At 38.2% G+C, this 22,030-nt stretch overlaps 1 protein-coding gene across 1 annotated transcript in view; it reads left to right on the forward strand.

Moving 5' to 3' along the window:
* The window catches only part of ATF2 (activating transcription factor 2), a 122,067-nt gene that overhangs the window by 13,156 nt on the left and 86,881 nt on the right, over positions 1–22,030 (forward strand). Inside the window, exons 2-3 of the mRNA XM_006151112.2 lie at positions 42–131; positions 14,034–14,108. Of these exons, the coding sequence (XP_006151174.2) occupies positions 14,077–14,108 (32 nt within the window). The 5' untranslated portion in view covers positions 42–131; positions 14,034–14,076. The remainder of the gene's footprint in view (positions 1–41; positions 132–14,033; positions 14,109–22,030) is intronic.

Consider the following 22,030-nt stretch of genomic DNA (forward strand, 5'->3'; position numbering starts at 1 on the left):
CTGTAATGAGATGATTCTTTTCTGCCTCTCCCTTTCCCTAGGGATGAACACTTGAAAAGCACTGCTTGCTTAAGAACTTTCAGATTCCTGGCAACAGAGTGAATAAAACTCATGGCCCACCAGTTAGAAAGGTAAGAGATTTTAATTTTAAATTTGTAATTCAAGCTTGTTCTTTTTATTTTGTGATTATCTCTCTAACGCTGTTGAATTTGGCAGATGTTTTCAGGCTGTATTTCTCAGAATACTAGAGTTCTACTATTTTGATAGTGTTTAGTAAAAAAAAATGATCCAGAGTCAGCAAATGTGGAAATATCTGTTTGAAGAGAGAATGCATATTAGCATATAAACAAAGACTTCTGTTTTGTTTTGTTTTAAGAGAGATTTTTTTACTATAGGGGTGTGCTCGTGGTCACCAGACAGAGACAGAAAGCAAGAAATCACCCCCCAGGGGGGATGCCATGCCACAATCCCTTCTCTTCCAATCCCCTCATGGGATTTTGGGCATGCACGCACATGCGCCTGGCATGAATTTTAAGCTGCTTGGAGCAGGACTCAAACCATGGTCCAGCAACGTAACCATTATACGATCTACTGGTCCCAAAGACTTCTGTTAAAGTGTTCACTTTTGTTTAACTTGGAGGTTCCTAAACTTAACTGACTTTGAAGCCCTGTTTAGCAAAGAACCCCAATATAAAAGCTCCAGCTTTCTCAGGATTTTATAATGGTAATAACAGTAATAAACTCATGAGGTGTCTTTTTATATGTCAAAAACATTTTGAGCAAAGAATTTTCCTTCCCTGAGCCTATACAAGCTAACTAAAATGTCAAATTTATTTGCTTTAGGATTGAATCATTGGGACCAGCATTTGATGTAATGGCTATGTCGCTGGAGTCGACCACAGTTTGAGTGCCGGACCTGGTGGCTTAAACTCATGCCAGGCACGTGTGTGTGCATGCCCAAGATCCCGAGAGGAGAATGGAGGAGAAGGGATTGCGGTTTCTCATTTTCTGTTGCTCTGTTTTCTTTCTGTCTTTCTGGCGAGCACACATGCCCTGTAGCAAAGATCTCTTAAAAAAATAAAAATAAAAAAAGGATTGGGAACCAGCAGTTAGCGTAATGGCTATGTCGCTGGACTCCCACATAGTCGACCGCGGTTCGCGTCCTGGACCCGGTAGCTTAACATTGACGCCGGGCGCGTGTGCATGCGTGCCCAAGATCCCGAGAGGAGAATGGAGGAGAAGGGATTGCGGCGTGACCATCCCCCCTGGGGGATGATTTCTCGCTTTCTGTCTCTATGTCTCTCTCTGTCTGTCTGGCGAACGCATGCACCCTATAGCAAAAACCTCTCGAGAAAAAAAAATTAAATAAATAAATAAATAAATAAAAGGATTGAAACATATTAACTAAGTTTATTGCCATGATTGTCTCATGCTAGTCAGCAACATTATTTGGAAATTATATAGTTCCTCAAAGGTACCTTTATTGAATATCTATTATGTGCCAGATATAGTGCAGTGAAGTTAAGAGATAGAGTACAGTGGTTTTTGTCTCAAGCCATTTACAGTTTGAGGATATAGCTTCTAAAGATGGAGGGAAATATCAAATAAATGTGGTCTGGCATACAGAATCTTTCAAACTAGAGCCAGTAGGTGGCATGGTGGTTAGGGTATTGGACTCCCACATAGCTGGCTGCAGTTTAAGTCCCAGACCTAGAGGCTTGCTTTCTCAATTTCTGTGTCTGGTGAGTACATGTGCCCCTTAGTACATTTAAATAAATAAATAAATAATAAAGTTAAATAAATAATATACTTTCAAAAAGTCCCCAAAAAATCATAACATGGCACTTGAGTGATAGAGACTTTGTTATATAAAGATACAGAAGCATATTAACCTGTACTGAATCTGGACTACCCGAATCTGGAAGTTCAAATCAAGAGAAACTATGTATAAATGCAGTTACTCTAATTTTGAAAAAAATGTGGAAAATAATTTAAATGTGCATATATTAAAAAGTAAAAAGTTTTAAATCAAGTATAAGAAGGAAAGGGTAGGAACCAGCAGATGGAATAGCAGTTACATCACTGGACTCCCACATGGGCGACCATGGTTTGAGTCCCAGACCTGGTGGCTTCAAAATCATGCTGAATGTGTGTGTATATGTGCCCTGGATCTCAGGAGGAGAATGGAGAAGGGATTGTGGCATGGCCATCCCACCCAGGGGGTGATTTCTCACTTTCTGTCTCATTCTCTGTCTCTCCAGAAAGCACAAGTAAATGCAACCTTTAGCAAAAACCTCTCTCAAAAAAAAAAGGAAAGAAAGGATAATAATACTTAAAATTTTTATACACTTAGACCTGCATTAAATAATTTTGAGCTACTTGACTAACTATTAAGTTCAAGTTTACTGATTTGGTTAGAAGTATTTTTCATAAAATAGATGGTCCATGAAGTAGAGACTTTCTATCACGGTAACCTTCGAATCCAGCATAATTTGTGATGTAGTTCATATGCTGCATAATGTTTCTTGACTGAACAACTAAATAAATGAGAAATGTGAATTTCAGGATAGAGAAGGAGTGAGTAGAGAAAGATCTAAAGTGAGCAGTGTTAACTGAAAAAGGAACAGATGAAGGGAATATGAGAGCACTCTAGGCCAAGGGAGGGAGCTGACTAAAAAAACCTGCATAACTAGAGCAGATATTAAGGGGTAGCCTAAAACGTGAGTGGGAGGCAGCCATCAGTCCATGCAGTGGTCATGAAACAGGGTTACGTACTGAAGTTTTGTCCTAAGAGCATATTGCTTTTCTTTTTTCTTTCTTTTTTTTTTAAGAGAGATTTTTGCTATAGTGTGCTTGCCAGAGAAACAGAAAACAAGAAATCATCCCCGCAAGGGGGATGGCCACACCACAATCCCACCTCCTCCATTCTCCCCTCCGATCTTGGGCACGCATGCACACATGCCTGGTGTGAGTTTTAAGTCACTGGGTCTCGGACTTGAACCACAGTCAACAATGTGGGAGATCAGCAATGTAACCATTATATCATCTGTTGGTCCCATTTAAGGGCATATTTCTTTATAACTAATCCTTTCCTCTCATTTTAACTCGCACTCCTTAAATTTAAATCTTCATTTTCTCTATTGAACTTAGCAGTAGCTTGTGCTCATTTTATTTTCTTCACTTTTTTAAAATTTAATTTATCATTATTGCTATTTTTGTTTGTTTGTTTGTTTGTTTCTTTTAATTTGCTGTAGGACATGTACATTCACCAGAGATGGGGAGAGAAAGAAAGTGTGAAAGCAAGCTACTAGGTCTGGGACTCAAACCACTTGGCCATGTGATAGTTTAGTGCCTTAACTACCATGCCACCTGCTGGCCCATATCTTTTCACTTTTGTGAGTGAGAGAGAAAAGGAAAAAATTTTTGACAGGGTCTTGTGTTGCAATTCTCCTGCCCCAGGAGGTAGATAGGATTGCAGGTAGAATTGTAACAACACACACATGCTGGTTTTCTCAGTACAAAGTGTTGGCCTCTCTGATCCATCCTCTATGCTTCTATTAGTGATCTTGCAAAAATTCTTCTTGATTATCTTTTTCACTTACTTAAAATATTTTAATTTCTGTTGTGGTATTGTACAGCTAAGGTTCTGTGCTCTGTTGTCTGAGACGACATGGGAGGCCCAGGTTCCTTTTCTAGTGTAACCTAAAAGCCAAGCACTATGGCATACCCTTGTAATCCCAGTGACTCAGGGAGCCTGAGGCAGAAGGATAATGAGCTCAAGACTAGGCAATATAGTGAGACCCTTTTTAAAAAAGAGCCAAATGTGGTAGTTCCTATAATCCAAGCTGGGAGGCTGAGGTTCCCTTACCATCAGGCTATGGGATTACCTCCAAAATGCTTTATTTTTTTTAACCACAAGATATTGTCCTGCAAAACCACAACACAACCACGAAAAGTCAGAGAGTTAATAATGATGTATACCTACCATCTAAAAGTCACATTTAAGTTTCACCTGTTCCAATAATGTCCTTTATAGCAAAAGGATTCCATCTAGAACCTCACATTTTGATTATTCGTCAGATCTCATTAATGTTTTTCAGTCAGAAATGGTTCCTTGGTTTTTCCTTGAGTTTAATGATTTAGACACCTTTTTTTTTTTTTAGAGAGAGAGAGGTTTTTGTCAGGGCGTGTGTGCTCACCAGAAAGACAGAGAGAGAGAGACAGAAAGCGAAAAATCACCCCCCGGGGGGGATGGCCACGCTGCAATCCCTTCTCCATTCTCCTCTCAGGATCTTGGGCATACATGCACACATGTCCGATGTGAGTTTAAGCCACCAGGTCCAGGACTCGAACCACAGTCGACTATATTGGAGTCCAGCGACATAGCCATTATGCCAACTGCTGGCCGTGACACTTTTTGAAGATTATATAGGCCAGTTATTTTATAGAGTTTTCTTCAATTGGGAGTTGTGTATTTATTGCATCATGGTTAGATTCAGATTCCGTATCTTTGGCATGCCTGTTATGGAAGTGATAGTCTCATTCTATTCTATCAGAGGCATATGATTTTGATTTTCCTTATATCTAATGGTATTAACTTAGATAATTTGATTAAGATATTTGCCAGGCTTTTTTTTAACTGTAAATTACTGTTTTGCCCTTAGTAGTTAAACTATATTTTATAGAGAGATACTTTGCGACAAAGTATGATTCATGGAACTTTATTTTATTCGTGATATATCTATTACTACTATTATTTATTTGAGTCTCAGATTGTTCACTTCCTAGCTGAGCCTCTAAGTCCTTCCTTACTTTCTTGCACAAGGCCTATCCTATACTTTTCTTTTAAGGAGTTAGGTTCTTCTTGGTGGAGAATGATATTTAGACACCAGGATCTGGGGTACTGAGTGTGCTTATTGTTCAGTGTTCCCAGGCCCTCTCCATGGACATATTTCTGGCACCCTCTGGCACATTAAGAGAGAGGTAGTTATCTATATGATAAAAAACCATATAGGCATTGAAAATGTCATCTAATATTTGACAAAATTGTTAATTAATGATGTTGCAGAATTTAGATAATTGCATTTTAAATGAAGTTGTAATACTATTTTTACAATTTGTATAGTTATGTATCCCCTAGCACTGACAAGAGTGGAATATGTACTCTAGAATGTTAACAATAGTTAACTGAATGGTGGTATTTTCGATTCCTTTTTTTTTCTTTTGTTCTTCTATATTTTTCTGGGAGCAGGTTTGAAGTTCTAATGTTTAGTAGGTCCAATTTAGTTTATATTATCAGGAAATAACAAGTGATCTCCTTCTGAACTACATTTAAAACAAACTTGAAGGGTTTTTTTAGAATAATGTAAAATTGGTCATTTGTGCAGAATATATAATAGAAAATGCTCTGAGTATATTGTCACAGAAAAAAATTCAAAGAGCATGCATTTTTTTCCTATATAAAGAGAGCGAAACAAAAATAGATGTTTTGACAGAGTTTTGCAGTGTCACCATCTTCCTGCACCAGCCTCCCAATTAGCTAAGATTATAGGCAACCACAGTCATGCCCATGTGTTCAGATTGGCTATCCAACCTAAGCTGGATCCAAAGTATAATTTTAACAAGTGTTGGGTTCTAAAATTAAATGCTTTTAATCATAAAAAAAAAAATCTGTACATGTTTATAGGTAGAATTGTCTTGGAAAACTGGGAAGAGGAAGCCTTCACTTTTGTACCTATGTCCTCAGTTCATGGGATGCTCTTATGCCTATATTAAAATGATTGCTGTAAGCTCAGCCGCTGTAGTGTAATAGCACACTGCGATGCTGGACACCACATGGAGGCTGTGTTCAGACCTTGGGTCATCTGAAAAACATGGAAGATGTGCTTGGCACCCAAAAGCCTGAGGAGCTGGAGGGCTGGGGAAAGAGGATCTCAGCGTGACAAGACCCTGTTGAGGGTGCTTTCTCTCTACCATTATGCCTCTCTGTCATTTTCCTATATGCATACACATGCTTTCTATCATTAAAAAAAGGGGCGGGGGGTAGGGGATGAATGACGTCCATTATCCCATAAAGTATAGTTTTTCTTTTGGCTAGAATATTCAGAGCTTTATTCTTCTCCCTCTTTTTCTGCCCCACCTCTGTCTCTTAAGGAACAAATGTTACTGCTCTTTACGTCAGGGAAGTTTTTGGTCATAGTTTTCATTTGAAGTTTGAGAAAGTAGTTTATGTGGAGGAATAATAATTTTTTTCCTAAGATATCATATAGAGCTTGCAGTTAAGATTTTTGTGTATTCACATCTGATCAGTATTGTATAGTACCATATTGGCTCTGTGAGAACTATGTACCCAGGTGAAATCTCAAAAAGTATTGAAAATAAACTTCATGTTGGATTTAATTTTGAAAATGTGTTGGAGGCACTTATAAAGCCACTGCATAGGAGGAGACCAAGGGCAGGTTGCCATTTCAAACCTGAGAGTTACACTGAGTTTTATAGTTTTTATAGTGAAATGAAGAATGAAGCTCACGGTGGGACAGGAAAAGGGGAAAAAAAGTAAAGTGAATTTCACTCATTTAATTAATTAAAAGATACTATCTATGAATGGTCACTAGACATTGTCTTCGACTTCATGCAACTGTGGCATGATATTTCACAAACTTTGAGTTTCACATTTAGGAATATATACACACATACATACATGTACACACACATACACACCCTTATATGTATGTATATACACATACATATATATATATATACGTATGCGTGTGTGTGTGTATGTGTGTATATATATAGACAGAAAGCAAGAAATCATCCCTCAGGGGGAATGGCCACACCGCAATCCCTTCTCTGTTCTCCTCTCAGGATCTTGGTCACACACGCATACATGCCTAGTGTGAATTTTAAGTGGCCAGCTCTGGGACTCGAACTGCAATCGACTACATGCGAGTCCAGTGATGTATCCATTATGCCATATACTGTTCCCAAGAATTTATATTTTTAAAAAGAGATTAAGATAGAAATAAAAAGAGAGAGATTAAGATAGACTGTTTAAAAAGAATTATTTAATTTTATTTATTATCATTTGTTTTTTCATGTTACAGGGCATGTGCACTCACTAGAAGCAGATAGAGACAGACAGTGAGGGGGGGGGGAAGTGAGAAAGCAAGCTGCCAAGTCCAGGACTCGAACCATGGTCACCCATGTGGGAGTTCAGTGCCTTAGCCACCATACCCTCTGTTGGCCCCATGATACACTTTTATAAAAAAAAATTATTTAATTTTATTTATTCATTTATTTATTTTAATTTGACCATAAGAGACACATAGAGAGAGAAAAGGAAAGTAAGAAAGCAAGTTGCCAGGTCCAGGTCTAACCGTGGTTGGCCATGTGGGATTGTCCAATGCCTTAATCACCATACCACCTGCTGGTCCCCAAGATAGACTTAAAAACAGCTCTTTAACATAAAGTTGGCCTACAATAAATTACATACTTAAAGTTTTCAGCTTGGTAAGTTTTGATTTATATGTACACATGTATAAACCATGGCCACATTTAACATGATGTATTTATCATTTTTAAAAGTTTGTGTCCCTTTGTAAATCTTTTCTCCCACTCTTCCTACCCCCGTTTCTAGGCAACCACTGATCTGCTTTCTGTCACTATGGATTAGTTTGTATTTTCTACAATTTTATGTAAATGGAATCATGCAATGTGATTTTTTTTCTTGGACTGTCTTCTTCCACTTAACATAATTATTTTGAGATTCATGCATTTTGTATTATATGTTTCTTTACACACTTAAGAATGTTTTTGTCACTTTAGCCAGGCTCTTATTAAAAAGAGAACATAGGAAGACACAATCAGATTTGGGAATTTTAACCTTTGCTATTTTAGTCTAATTCTTTTAATCCGGAAGTGTTTGTTTTTATTTGCCATAGGGTGCGTGCACACGCCTAAGAGAGAAAGAGGGAAAGTGAGAAATCACCACCGAAGGGATGGCCATGCCGAAATTCCTTCTCCTCTACCTTCCTCCCTGGATTCTGGGCACATGCACAAGGTGTGAGTTTCAAGCTGTCAGATGTAGTACTCAAACAGTGGTTAGCCATGTGAGAGTTCAGCACCTCATCCACTACGCCACCTGCTGCCCTCTGTTTTTTGTTTAGTTTTTGCTGTAGAGCACATGTACTTGCCAGAAACAGACAGAGAGAGAAAGAGAAATCATCCCCCAGGGGAATGGCCACATCACAATCCCTTCTTCTCCATTCTTATCTTGGGGCATGCACACACACATGTCCAGGGTGTTTTTCAAGCTGCCAGGTCCTGCACAGTTGCCAGGTGGGATCCATCTGCCTTAACCACCACACCACCTGACTGGCTCAACCCATAAGGTATTTTTAACCTTGGAAGACTAAATCATTTTATTGTAATCTGCCTATGTGTAGTGATCACTTTATAGTTATCCATGAAATTAAAGATGATTTCTTAAATGGAGTTTTTTCTTATTGCCTATTATGTTCTGTTGTTTATTCTCAAAGTTGACAGTGGTTATATTATTTAGTTTTCACAGGCACCCATGAGATATTTTAATTTTAGTTTACCTTTGTGAGCATTTTGTTTTAACCTCCTTTTTCTTTTTGTCCATGTCCGAGTATAGTTCAGTAGTTTACTTTAGTAGAAGTATCGAATAACATAGTGTTGTAGCTTTGGAGTAAGATGGTGAGATTTCATGTAACATGTACTAGTTTGAACTTCAGTAAAATGGGAATGGTACACTTTATGGAGTTTGGAGAAGGACAGGTCCGTAAGATACATAAATCACCTACAAAAATGTTAAGGCATATTCAAATGGAATGATTATTACTCGTAATAGCTATGAAATCTTTTTTATTTTAAATTACTATATATTTCCAGTATCTCTAAATATGACTAAAGTACTATTTCTGAATTATTCTAGTCTAGGGAATAATTTAGTCTGACTGATCTCTTACCTTTTAGACTAGTACTAGATACCAGTGTTTTCACCAGTAATAAAGCATTGGAATGAAAGCATTAAAAATTTGCTGAGAAATGGGAGAGTCATATTTTAGAGCCTTCATCATATTGAATTTCACGTTACCCAAACTTCAGGTTGTCTGGCTTTTCAGTAAAAACTATCTGGGAGCTAGTAGGTGGCCTGGTGGTTGAGGAACTGAATCCCACATGGCCATCTGCTTGGTTTAGTCCAGGGAACCTGAAAAACACACCAGGTACATGTGTGTGCATGCTCCAAAACCCCATAAGGAGAATGGCAAAGGGATTATAGCATGGGCCCCCCCCAAAAAAAGAGGTGATATCTCACTTTCTTTTGTCTCTCACTCTGACTGTCTCCAGTGAGCACATGCACCCTATGGCAAAAAAAAAAAATCTACAAACAAAAAACAAAAAACTGATTGCACTTTTTCTGATTGAAAAGATTGAGGTATTTAATGTAATGTTACCTGTTTCCCTAAAATCATACAGCATAGAGATCAGCAGCTTCCTGAAGTAAGGTACAGAGTTTTTAAACTTCCATAAGAAATAAATGTATACATATACACTTCACAAATTAGAGTTTCTTTGGGGTTAATAATTCACACTGCTTTCCGTTAGCAGGTAAGGTACAGTGCAGACATAAGTATGACTAGAATGGCATTACAATTTTAATAACAATAGTAGAAATGTAGCTGCCATTTTGTCAGGTCCTCATGTGGTAATCATTGTGCTTGGAACTTTAGTATACTATTTTTAAAAATAATTATTTAGTTCATTTGATTTATTATTATTTAATTTGACAAGAGAGAGAGAGAGAAAGTGAGAAGGCAAGTCACCAGGTCCAAAACTCAAACTGGTTGGCCATGTGGGAGTCAGCATCTTAACTACCATGCCACCTGCCAACCCCTAGATATACTATATTTAATATTTACAATTTTGTGATGTTACCCCTATTTTTTAGTGGGCAACTGAAGCGCAAAGAAGTTTGAAACCTTGTTCAAGGTTACATCTTTTACAAGTGGCAAAGCCAGGCTTTGGAGCCAATTTTTTTAAAAGTTTATTTTATTCACAGTAGCATATGTGTGAGAAAGAGAGAAACAGCTGGAAGGATCTCATGCCATAATCCCTTTTCCCCATCCCTCCAGCTTGTCAGAATCCTGGGCACACATACATGCACCCAGCTTGTTTTCAAGCTGACCCAGGGATCCGAAGCCATAGTATACCATGTGACTTCTAGAAATGCAGTTCAATTTGCTACCAACTATGCCACACAGCTAGTCCCTTTAGAGCCAATTCTGACTCAAAAACTCATATTCCTTCTTCTGTGTTATGATTATTTAAGGATTAGTTACCAGTGGGATAGTGTAAAAGAAGCGTGGAGAGGACCAGCAGTTAGCATAATGGCTGGCGCTGGACTCCCATGTAGTCGACCACAGTTCGCATCCAGGACCTGGTGGCTTGAAACTCACGCTGGGTGTGTGTGCGTGCGTGCCCAAGATCCTGAGAGGAGAATGGAGGAGAAGGGATTGCGGCGTGGCCATCTCCCCTGGGGGGTGATTTCTGGCAAGTGCACGTGCCCTATAGCAAAAACCTCTCCAAAAAAAAAAGAAGCGTGGAGATAATGTAATAGGATTATATTAGAGAACATGGATGCTACAAGCAAAGCAGAAACAACACAGAAAACTTAGTAAAAGAAATTTCAGTTTGGGTTATGAGGAAGGTATCACAAAATGTCATTTGAACAGAGCCTAGACATTATAATATAAAAGAAGACATTCATCTCTGTTCAGATAGAGCCAGAGAATATGCATATTGAAGGTCATTTTCAGAGGATAGCAAGCAAAATGAAATTTTAAATGGTCATGTAGCAGGAAGTGAGGTTAGAGTGAAAGGGTAGATTGGATTGTCTCTCTCAAAGTATAGTATAGATTCAGCCCCCAACAGGTTGACTCTCGTAAGATTTATTAGGTTGATAATCAGATTTGTTTTTAAAACATTCAGTGATAGTTTTTATTTTATTTTATTTTTTTAGAGAGAGAGATTTTGCTATAGGGTGCATGTACTTGCCAGAGAGACAGAAAACGAGAAATCATCCCCAGGGAGATGGCCACACTATAATCCCTTCTCCTCCATTCTTCTCTCGGGATCTTAAGAAAGCACGCACATACACACAGTGTGAGTTTTAAGCTACCAGTCTGAGACTCAAACTGCATTCAACTAAGTGGAGTCCAGTGATGTCACCATTATGCCATCTGCTGGTCTTGATAGTTTTGATTCTTAATTTGGGGATATAGAAGAAGGTCTGCAGGACCAGCAGTTGATGTAATGGCTATGCCGCTGGATTCCCATGTAGACGACTGCAGGTTGGGTCCCGGACCCAGTGGCTTAAACTCATGCTGGGCACATGTGCATGTATGCCCAAGATCCCGAGAGGAGAATGGAGGAGGAGGGATTGTGGCATGGCCATCCCCCTAGGGGTGATTTCTTGCTTCCTGTCTCTCTGTCTCTCCCTGTCTTTCTGGAGAGCGCATGCGTCATATAGCAAAAACCTCTCAAAAAAGAAAGAAAGGGGGGAAAAAAAAAGAAAAAGAAGGTCTGTGTTGGATGCCTGATTAACTAGCATAAGTTTCATCACTGTCCTGGAAGCTCCACAAAGGTGGGCCTCTATCTTAATTCACTATTACATTCCCACCATCTATTACAGTGCCAAGCACAAAGTAGACAAGCAAATATTTGTTTCCTGAAAGAAGAAAAGGGGAGGCCAGCGGGTGGCGTGATGGTTAGGGCTCTGGACTCCCACATGGCCGACTTGTGGTTCGAGTCCCAGATCTGGCAGCTTGCTTTCTCACTTTCCCTCTCTCTCCCTGGTTTTCTCTGTAGCAGACTGAAAAATAGTAATATTAAATAAGTAATTCTTTAAAAAAAAAAAAGAAGAAAAAGGACAACTTTGATGGTACTAGATTGTGAGAACAAGAAAATTAAGGAGTTAAAAGACAGATGAAAGAAATCAAAAGAAACTGATTTCAATTTTACCTAGAACCTTTCTAGTTACCCTTCACAATAATGATTTTTTCCTATCAGTGTAGTTTGTAGATGCTCCGTGGAGGGTAGTGTGGTATATATAGTCTTCTAACAGCTATCAATTCTCCAACAGTTTATACTTTAACAGAGCCTCCCTTTGAGGTTTCTGGTTATGAGCTTATTTCCAACCTTGCTGTGAAAGGTAAATAAACCTAAATTTTAGAAGCTTGAGATTTAGCCACACTAACAAAGAGATAACATTTAAGACTCCCAGAGGAATTTTTACACTTAGGTCTTAAGGTGCTTGACCTGTTAATGTGTGTAGCTGCCTCAGTGAGATACGTTAGATGATGACAAGAAAGGAATGGGGATTTCAGTGGTTGGTTAGGAAAAAGACCACGTATTAGAAACTTGCTTTATGTGGCAGCATGACAGTTGTACTGCTGAGAGAATAGATGATTAGACAGAAGGGTACTAAAGATTAATTCAGTTTTTATATAACTATTTGGTCATCAGAAAAGTCATGATGTATTTTTCTGTACAAAAGTGTGTGATGACTTTTATCACAATCCAGTATTAAATTGTCCCTTCTGCTACTTTTATAGTTTTATGGTATTTTAATTCTTACTGGTACCAAATTAACTGAAATTATACTTCTGTATTCCTCTCTTTTCTGCTAGAATTGAGTTTCTCAAGCACAGGAACCCATCCTCCACCTTTGTGTCTATATACAGTTGATGTTTAAACTTTTCCTGAATGTAACAGCCTGACAATGCTTTAGGTAGTTAACACAAAGATAAGTGCCTGGCCCTCTTTGAGCTTGCATTCTGCTGGTAATGACCGAAGCATAGAATTCTCCCTCCTTACACAGGCAGCATGGTAGATAAACTTGGGTGTGAATGGAGAAATGGAATCCTATTGCTATGAGTTTTGCCTGGGTCAGGGGAAGACACTTCTTTGTCTCCTGTACCAAATCTACTTTTTACTTCAGGACTCAGAACTGTAGCTAATTACACGTTTCCCTGTGGCAGTTACTTATTTTTTTCTGAGCAAGACATTCTTAAAATCACATTTATAAGCACAATTAGGAAGAATAAAACTTTCATTTTTATACCATTGACTTATTTAGATAAGCTTGTAGTTGTTCTACTTAGCACTAGATGATGGTTGGTTAATAGGAGAGGAGGTATTGTCAGAATTTAAAAATGGCCCACTGAGTAGGGAAATTTGAGTAGCTATGGCTTGTCTTTAATCGCATCAGATAAGCAAATTGTAAAGTTAGGAAAGAGAGAACTGCTTATATAGATCAGCTACATTACGGGACAAATACATTTTTACAAATTAGGCATAGAACTGACTACCACTAAGTACCTTTTAAAAATATAAAACATTTTGAATATAAAAATTGAAATATTAGATATCAGAGTTCAAACAGTGATTTTTACTTTTTAATTTTTTTTTTTTTTTTGAGAGAGCTTTCTGCTGTAGGGTGTGTGTGCTCACCTGAGAGACAGACCCAGACAGAGTGAGAGATCACCCCATAAGGGGAGTTGGCTACACCACAGTCCTTTCTCTTCTTGGGATTTTGGGCACATGCATACACGCACGCACACAAGTGTGAGTTTCAAGCCACTGGTTCCAGGACTCGAACTGTAGTTGGCCATGTGGGAATCCAGCAACATAACCATTACACCATCTACTGGTCCTGATTTTTACTCTTTTAGCGACTATTGTTCAACCATAGTCTTAAGGGTAGAATGAAATGTTTCATCCTCTTAACTTCTTTCACAGAGCTATATACATTAATACCTATTTTAAGGTATTTATGTGTCTGTTCATATTTTAGGAGCAGCACTCTATTACAAAGCTTTTTAATAGTTGGCTGGGTTTTTTTGATGACAGTAGTATTACAGAGAATAATTCAAGTGCTTTATTTTCTATTGTGTTTGAACAAGTGTCTTAAATTTTTAACAGCATGTAACCGCTTTGTTTTTCAGTATCCTTGCCATGAAAAAGAGGACGTGATAAGTTATTCAACTTATGAAATTCAAGTTACATGTGAATTCTGCCAGGTATGTGAGCAGTATTTGGTATTTAGTCATTTTTTTATATTTTAGGTTATGTAGTTTTCATAGGTTGTTTTTATTAAAAATATTTCATTTTTTTCATAAATAAGAAACCATTTATCTAGTATATAGTTTAGTTGATACTCTTCCTGTGTTTTTAAATGATCAATTTTAGCACTATGGAGGTCAGCAGATGGCATAGTGGTTTAAGGCGCTGGACTCCCACCTGGTGGACCATGGTTTGAGTCCCAGACCTAGTGTCTTGAAACTAATGCCAGGTGCATGTGCATGCATGCCCAGAAATCCCAAGAAGAGAATAGGGAAGAAGGGATTGTGGCATGGTTATCCCCTTCCCCCTGCCCCCATGGGGGTGATTTCTCACTTTTTTTTCTCGCTGTCTCTGTATCTCTGGCAAGCGCATGCACCCTATAGCAAAAATCTCTCTAAAAAAAAATTAACACCATCAAAATACACTTAACTGCGACTAATACCTTTTGTGGTTTTGGTTTCTTTTAAAATGAGTTTGAAATATTAATGAGACGTTCTGTGAAAAAGTGTTCAAGCAGCAAATAGCTGTGGCAGAAATGCCCTATTCTAGGTATTCCCCCTAGTCATTTCACTTGAGCATATTAAAAGCTCTGAAAAGTCCTGCAAAAAAGGTGTACTTCAAGTAGTTTTTGACCTCCTGTTGAAACGTCTGGGAAACATTGCTCTGAAAGATTAATAAGCTAGACTTGAAAAAAAGAACAGTGTTATAGAATTATTTGAGTCAAATGCAGTTGTTATATATAATTTCTAGAAAGAAAACAAAAATAAAAATCTATAAGTTAATGGAAGGAGTAATTGATGACTTTTAAAGTTGATCTTTTCCCTTTGCTTACCAGTTTTCAGGTAAGGGCAGTTTTCTTTTCTTCTTTTGCAATAGGGCCTGTGCACTTAACTGTAGAGAAAGAAAGAAATCACACACCACCACCACCACCACCACCACCACCCCCCCGCACCCCCCAAGAAGGATGGCCATACTGCAGTCCCTATTCCTTTGTTTTTCATGATTTTGGCATGCATGCACAAGTGCCTGTCATAGTTTCTCAAGCTGCTAAGTCAGGACTTAAACTCCATCATTCTGCTGGCTGGCCCTCAGGGCAGTGTTTTAGCTGTGTGGCATGATTTTTTAAGTTGTGTGTCATGATTTGCATGTCTATCCGAAAAGTCATTACTAGTTTGCTGTAGGCCAGGCTTTCTTTTAATCTTTCATTGTACCTCTACTTAGAGTTCTGTGAGATTTAGTGATTTTTAAATGTATGTATTCTTCTTTTTTTTTTTTTCTATTTCCTGTAGTATATATCACGCCCAAATCAGAAACTTTTTCTAAGGTTTTTCCAGAACACGTTGCATCTTTATTAAGTTATTTACATAATTTTTGTCTCATTCCTTAGTATTTGGTCAGATACAGTATTTTGTTCTTTACTTGGTTTTTTATTGAGTATAATTTATATAGAATAAAGTACACTACTTAGAGTAGAATCTGCTTTGGTTTTTTCTTTTATGGACATTGCCTTTTATGTCCTATTTAAGAAACCTTTGCCTTGGGACTAGCAGATGGAGTATGGTTACATCACTGGCTCCCATGTAGTCTACCCAGTGGCTTTAAACTCACGCCAGGCACGTGTGCATGTGCCCAAAATCCTGAGAGGAGGATGGGGAAGGGATCGTGGCATGGCCATCCCCCCACTCAGGGGTTATTTCTCGCTTTCTATCTCTCCAGCAAGTGCACATGCCCTATAGTAGAAATCTCTACAAAAAAAAAAGAAGAAGAAATGGGACCAGCAGATGGTATAATGGCTACGTTGCTGGACTCCCATATAGTCGACCGTGGTACTAGTCCTGGACCTGGTGGCTTAAACTCATGCCGCGCATGTGTGTATGCATGCCCAAGATCCCAAGAGGGGAATGGAGGAGAAGGGATTGTGGCATGGCCATCCCCCTGGGGGGGGTGATTTCTCGCTTTCTATCTCTCTGTCTTTCTGGCAAGCGCAAGCACCTATAGCAAAAAGAAACAGTGAAAGAAACCTTTGCCTATTCCAAAATCATAAATATTGTTTCCTTTTTTTTTTGGAGAGGTTTTCACTATAGTGCGCGTGCGCTCGCCAGACAGACAGAGAGAGACATAGAGACAGAAAGTGAGAAATCACCCCCCAGGGGGGATGGTCACGCCGCAATCCCTTCTCCTCCATTCTCCTCTCAGGATCTTGGGCACGCACGCACACGCGCCTGGCGTGAGTTTTAAGCCACCGGGTCCGGGACACAAACCGCGGTCGACTACATGGGAGTCCAGCGACATAGCCATTACGCTAACTGCTGGTTCCTTCCTATTTTTTCTTCTAGAAAGTTCTTTGGTTTTAGATCTATGATTCACCATGAGCTAATTTTTAGTATAATACAAACCTAGGCAAAGACCATTTATTTATTTATGGATATTTAATTGATGTATCATTAGAGGTTCTGAATTGAAACCCACAGGTTCCCTGAATTTCCCAAATTTATTTGGTTGCAGACCTCTTGTTACTAATACCCCTATGGAATATGCCTTGGGAAACTTCGATCTGAAGGGCTTATCAGCTAGGAAAGGGATTCTGACATAGTTACTAGTTGAGTCAAATACTATTATTACATGAAATTTCTAGAGGCTATTATTAAAAAGACCATCTGCTGAACTGCAGTTGAACCAGTGTACCAGTTAGGTCTTTCATATGGGTCCATTTCCGAGACCCTATTCTGTTCCATTGCTATAGATTTTCAATATGTTCATCACTGGAATGATTCTACATTACTTAAATTGTAGTATAGTGGATCTTGTTAACTAATCATTTAAGTTCTCTACCTTAATTACTGTTCATCAGGATTGCCTTACCCTGGATCTTTTGCATTTATTTACAAATAGTAGAATCAATTTTCCCACGCATGTAAAACCTGCTGAAAGGCCCAGCTAGCTGTGATGGCACAAGCAGTAGGTCACAAATGCACAGTGCAGGAACCACACAGAAGGCCCAGGTTTGGATTTCTGGTCAACCAGAACACACTGTGCCCAAGCTCACCTGTGATCCTAATGGGGCGGGGGCGGTGGGGGATTGTAGCATGGCAAGACTCTATCACTAGAACCTATATGTGTGTCTCTCACAAAAGAAAGAAATAAACTTAAAAAAAAAAAACAACTCAGATTTTGATTAGAGATTGTATTTTATGTAATAGATTGATTTGGGCAGAATTGCAATCATATTAACATTTAGTCTTCCAGTCCAGGAACATAATACATTCTTCATTCATTTAGGCCTCCTTTAATTTATTTTTGAAATGTTTTGTATCTTTCTTTTTAACATATGGTGTACATTTTTAACTTATTTCTTGCTATTTGTTTTTGTGTTACTAATGGAAGTGATGAAACAGAAAACAAGAATGTAGTTGATAAATGAATAAAACCAAAAAATTTTGAAAATAGCAATTAAGTGGATGAACTCCTTAGCAAGAGTAATTAAAGAAAAAGAGAAAGTTAATAATAGTAGGACTACAGATCTAGTAGACATGAACGAAAATAAGAGGATATTATGAATAACTATGTTGATACATTTAAAGAATAGCAATAATAGAGAAATTCTTAATTAACAAAATTAATATAAGAATTTTAGCTTACAGCTACTTAAAAGTACTCATATCTTGATTTAAAACCTCCTCACAGAAAAATCCAGGCTCAGCTTTACTGGTGAATTCTTCCAACATTTAAGGAAGAATTACTATTAATTGTGAAATGATTCTTACAGAGAATTGAAAATAATAAACATACCTCAAGTCTTTATAAGGCCATCGTAATCTTGATACCTGCTAAGGTTATTGCTTCTGAACATAGATGTAAAAATTCTCAACAAATATTAACAAATAAAATATGGACATACCCAAGGGGAACTTTTTCCAGAAATGCTGGTTGATTTGTCAATTGAAAATCATTGTTTGATTTACCACATTAAAACAAAGAGAGAGACCAGCAGATGGCGTAATGTTTATATTGCTAGACTCCCACACAGTCAACCGTGGTTCAAGTCCTGGACCCGGCAGTTTAAAACTCACAGTGGATGCATGTGTATGTAGTCCAAAATCCCAAGAGGAGAATGGAAGAGAAGGGATTGCAACAGGGCCATCCCCCCTGGGGGATGGTTTCTTGTTTTCTGTCTGTGTCTCTCTCTGTCATTCCAGTGAGTGCTTATGCTCTATAGAAAAAAAAAAAAAAAAAAACTCAAAAAAAAAAAAAAAAAAAAGAGAAAGAGAAAGAAAAATATCATGTCATTACATACAGAAAAAGTTCAGTGCCTATTCATAATTAAATCTCTTTTTCTAGTTCCAGGTACCTAGAAATGTTTCTGGAAACTAGAAATAGGAAGTTGTTATAAAATTTTGATAATGAATGTCTTTAAAAATCTGTAGCATCTTCTTTCCCCCTGAGATTCAGGTGTATTTTTAAAAGGCAGTACAATTCTCAGAATTAGGTCTAAGGACCCCTAGGGGTCCTGAGATCCTTTCATGGTTCTGTGAACTCAAAACCATTTTGATAATAATACTGAGATGTTATTTGCCTTTTTTTACTCTCATCCTCTCAGGAGCATACAATGGAGTTTTCCAGAGGCTACATGACAGTGATATCACAGCAGATTGAAAACAAGAAGCAAATACGAAAATCCAACTATGTTTACTCTATTAAGCCAAACATTAAAAGATTTGCTTCCCAAAAAGTGAAATAATTCTTCACTTTCTCACTAAATGTTTTTTTTAAATAAAATTTTCCTAAAAATGTGATTCACGTGAACATGTAATAAATTCATTGTTGTTTCTTAATAAAGTATTTTTAGAATTTCTCAGTTTTAATTTTGTTGTTTTTTTTAAAGAATTATTTTATTTAACTTTATTTATTCATTCATTTATTTATTTCAGTTTGACCAGAGATGGACAGAGTGAGAGTAAAGAGATAGAGACAGAATGTGAGAAACCAAGCCACCAAGTCCAGGACCCACACCACAATCGGCCATGTGGAATCCCAGTGCCTTTAACCTCCACTCCACCTGCCAGCCCCTTCAGTTTTAATTTCTGATGTCATCAATACTGATAACTCACATAAACAAAAATTATTTGGGTGGATCCTCAATTTTTAAGCATATAGCTGATCCTGTTTGAGAACTTCTAGGTCATAGTGTCCTCCTCCTCACTATCTGTTTATATAAATTTCACTAGTAGTGGGTTAGACAATCTTGTTCCTATTTATATGTTTATATGCTAGCTTGTAAAAATTAAATTATTGGGTTGTCAGAAAAGTCATAACGTATTTTGTGTATGTTTTTCCATTCAAAATGTGTCATAACTTTTCTGAAAACCCACTGGGATAATATGGTATTCAGGTAAATTGCAAATATGAGGAAATGTTCCAAGCTTAGTTGTAAGATCATTTATAAGGTTCACAGATTATTTAGATTAAGAATTTGGACAGGTCACAGTGGAATGGCTTGTTTCTGCTTATGCATATATGTATGGATCCACAGATGAGAAATTTGAATAACTTCTTACATCATGTTGGCAGTATTCTGAAATACAGTGTCCTGAGAATTGGTATATAGAGAACAAGCATGTTCCAAATGGACAGGACAGAAATTGTATAAGACTACTTGACCTCGCCTTGTGTCATTTCCAGAATACTCTATTGGATCAGATAGTTATAAACCAACTCATACTCATGGATAGGGAGTGTAACAAATGTGTCCTCTGGGTGGAGGGAGTTTTAAAGAATTTGTAATAGTGTTTTACAACTATCAGTGGAAGGTAATAAATTAGATAGACATTTTTTTTTTAAAGCACTCTAGTTACTTTTGGTTCAAGAAAAACAGCGTTTTCCAAGGATGACAAAGTGAAGATCAGAAGGAACCTGGGTGTGGGCTTCTCACAAGCTTTTGCTCTAAAGCGTGATAGTGAGGAAAGAGGACCCTCCCAGGAACTTTGAGAGCCCTTGGCTTAGCAGAGGGGGGTCCTCTGGTTTATATTGACATATTTCCAAGTTCACTGATTCTTTTCTCGGTCATACTCAGTCTACTGGTGAGGCTACCAAAGGCATTCTTTGTTTTATTACATAATTTTTAGATTTCTAACATCTCTCTATTTTTTCCCCCAGAAGACTTCATCTGTCTACTTAACATTATCCATGTATTCTTGCATATTTACTTTCTCCATTAGAATCCTTAGCATCTTCTCCATAGTTATTTTAGATTTCCAGGTAAATAATTTAAACATTTCCATCACATCTGAGTATGGTTCTGTAGCTTGCTTTGTCTCATAAGATATTCTTTTTTGTTTTAAGCTTCCCTTGTAAGTTTTGGTTGAAAGCTAGATATGATATATCACATAAAAGAAACAGAAGTCAATGGGTCTTTGTGTGATATTGTATGTTTATCTGACTGGGAGTTAGGCTGTGTATATTTGATATAGCTGTAGGTGACCAAAGCTAAAATATCTTCTATTGTCCCTTTTCAAAGTTTCATATAGTTGTTTATTTAAATTGCCAGAAGGTGAGTGTACTGGCCAGAGAAAGAAAGAGGAAGAAAGCACCCACCAGTGGAGCATGGTCATACCTCAGTTCCTTTTGCATTTCCCCATCTTGGCCAAATTTTGGGGTTGCACACACATGTGCCCAGTTTGTTTTTCAAGCAGTCAAGGCAAGGTTGAACTGTCGTTGGCTATGTGGGATCTGACTCCCGTAATCACTGGGCTAGGAGGCGAGGCCTAGTGTCCTTGTTTTTACTTGCCATGTTGTCTTTGGGTTGTCTCAGAGACTCCTTAAATAAGATCCGAGCTTTGGGACCAGCAGTTAGCGTAATGGCTATGTCGCTGGACTCCCATGTAGTCGACCGCGGTTTGAGTCCCAGACCCGGTGGCTTGAACTCATGCTGGGTGCGTGTGCGTGCGTGCCCAAGATCCCGAGAGGAGAATGGAGGAGAAGGGATTGCGGCATGGCCATCCCCCCCGGGGGGTGATTTCTCACTTTCTGTCTCTCTTTCTCTGTCTGTCTGGTGAGCGCACGTGTCCTATAGCAAAAACCTCTCAAAAAAAAAAAAAAAAATCTGAGCTTTGCAGTTCTTTTAGCTGTACTCCACTGTTATCCAGGGACCGACCTGATTGATGATGGTGGTAAAGTGTAAAGAGCAAGGAAGAATGCTACAGTTCTGTGTTATTAGGTCTCAAGGGCTTATTTTGTTTTGTTTTTAAGGTTTTTGCCATAGGGTGCATGTGCTCTCAGGAGAGAGACAGAAAAGAGGGAAAGAAAGAAATCACTCCCATGGGGATGGCCATATTGCATTCCCTTTTCCTACATTCTCATCTTGGGATTTTGATGGGACATTTATGCACACACACGTGGCATGATTTCCAAGCTGCTGGGTTTGAGACTTGAGCCTCAGTCGGCCATGTGGGAATCCAGTGCCTTAACCACCATGCCTCCTGCTGACCCAGGAACCTGTGTCTCTGGCTGTAACCCTTACAATATCTTCCTCGACTTTACTTCCTTTTTTTTAGGTGAGACAGAAAGAGTAGCGGTATCATAGAGAGATCTAGAATATTAGATACTTCTTTCCCTTAAGTCAGTTAGACTCTAGTAAAATAGTTGCTTTTGAGAGAAGTCCTTTGTTGAGAAAAGAATGTTCTAGTCATATGTCTCAAGCTACCTCTATTCCCTCCTCCTGCTTGAAATATGAAGAAACCTTTTTTCTTTACTTTTATCTTGAGAACCTAGTGGGCTCCTGTGGGTAAATGAAGAAAGTTCTCTCCATTCTCAAGACTAGGCCCAGGAGTTTTTACTTCTCAAGCTAGTCTACCAAACTTTTAGCTATTGGTCAATTAAAGTT

This window comes from Tupaia chinensis, unplaced genomic scaffold, assembly GCF_000334495.1.
Source record: "Tupaia chinensis unplaced genomic scaffold, TupChi_1.0 Scaffold000314_1, whole genome shotgun sequence".
Classification (NCBI taxonomy): domain Eukaryota; kingdom Metazoa; phylum Chordata; class Mammalia; order Scandentia; family Tupaiidae; genus Tupaia; species Tupaia belangeri.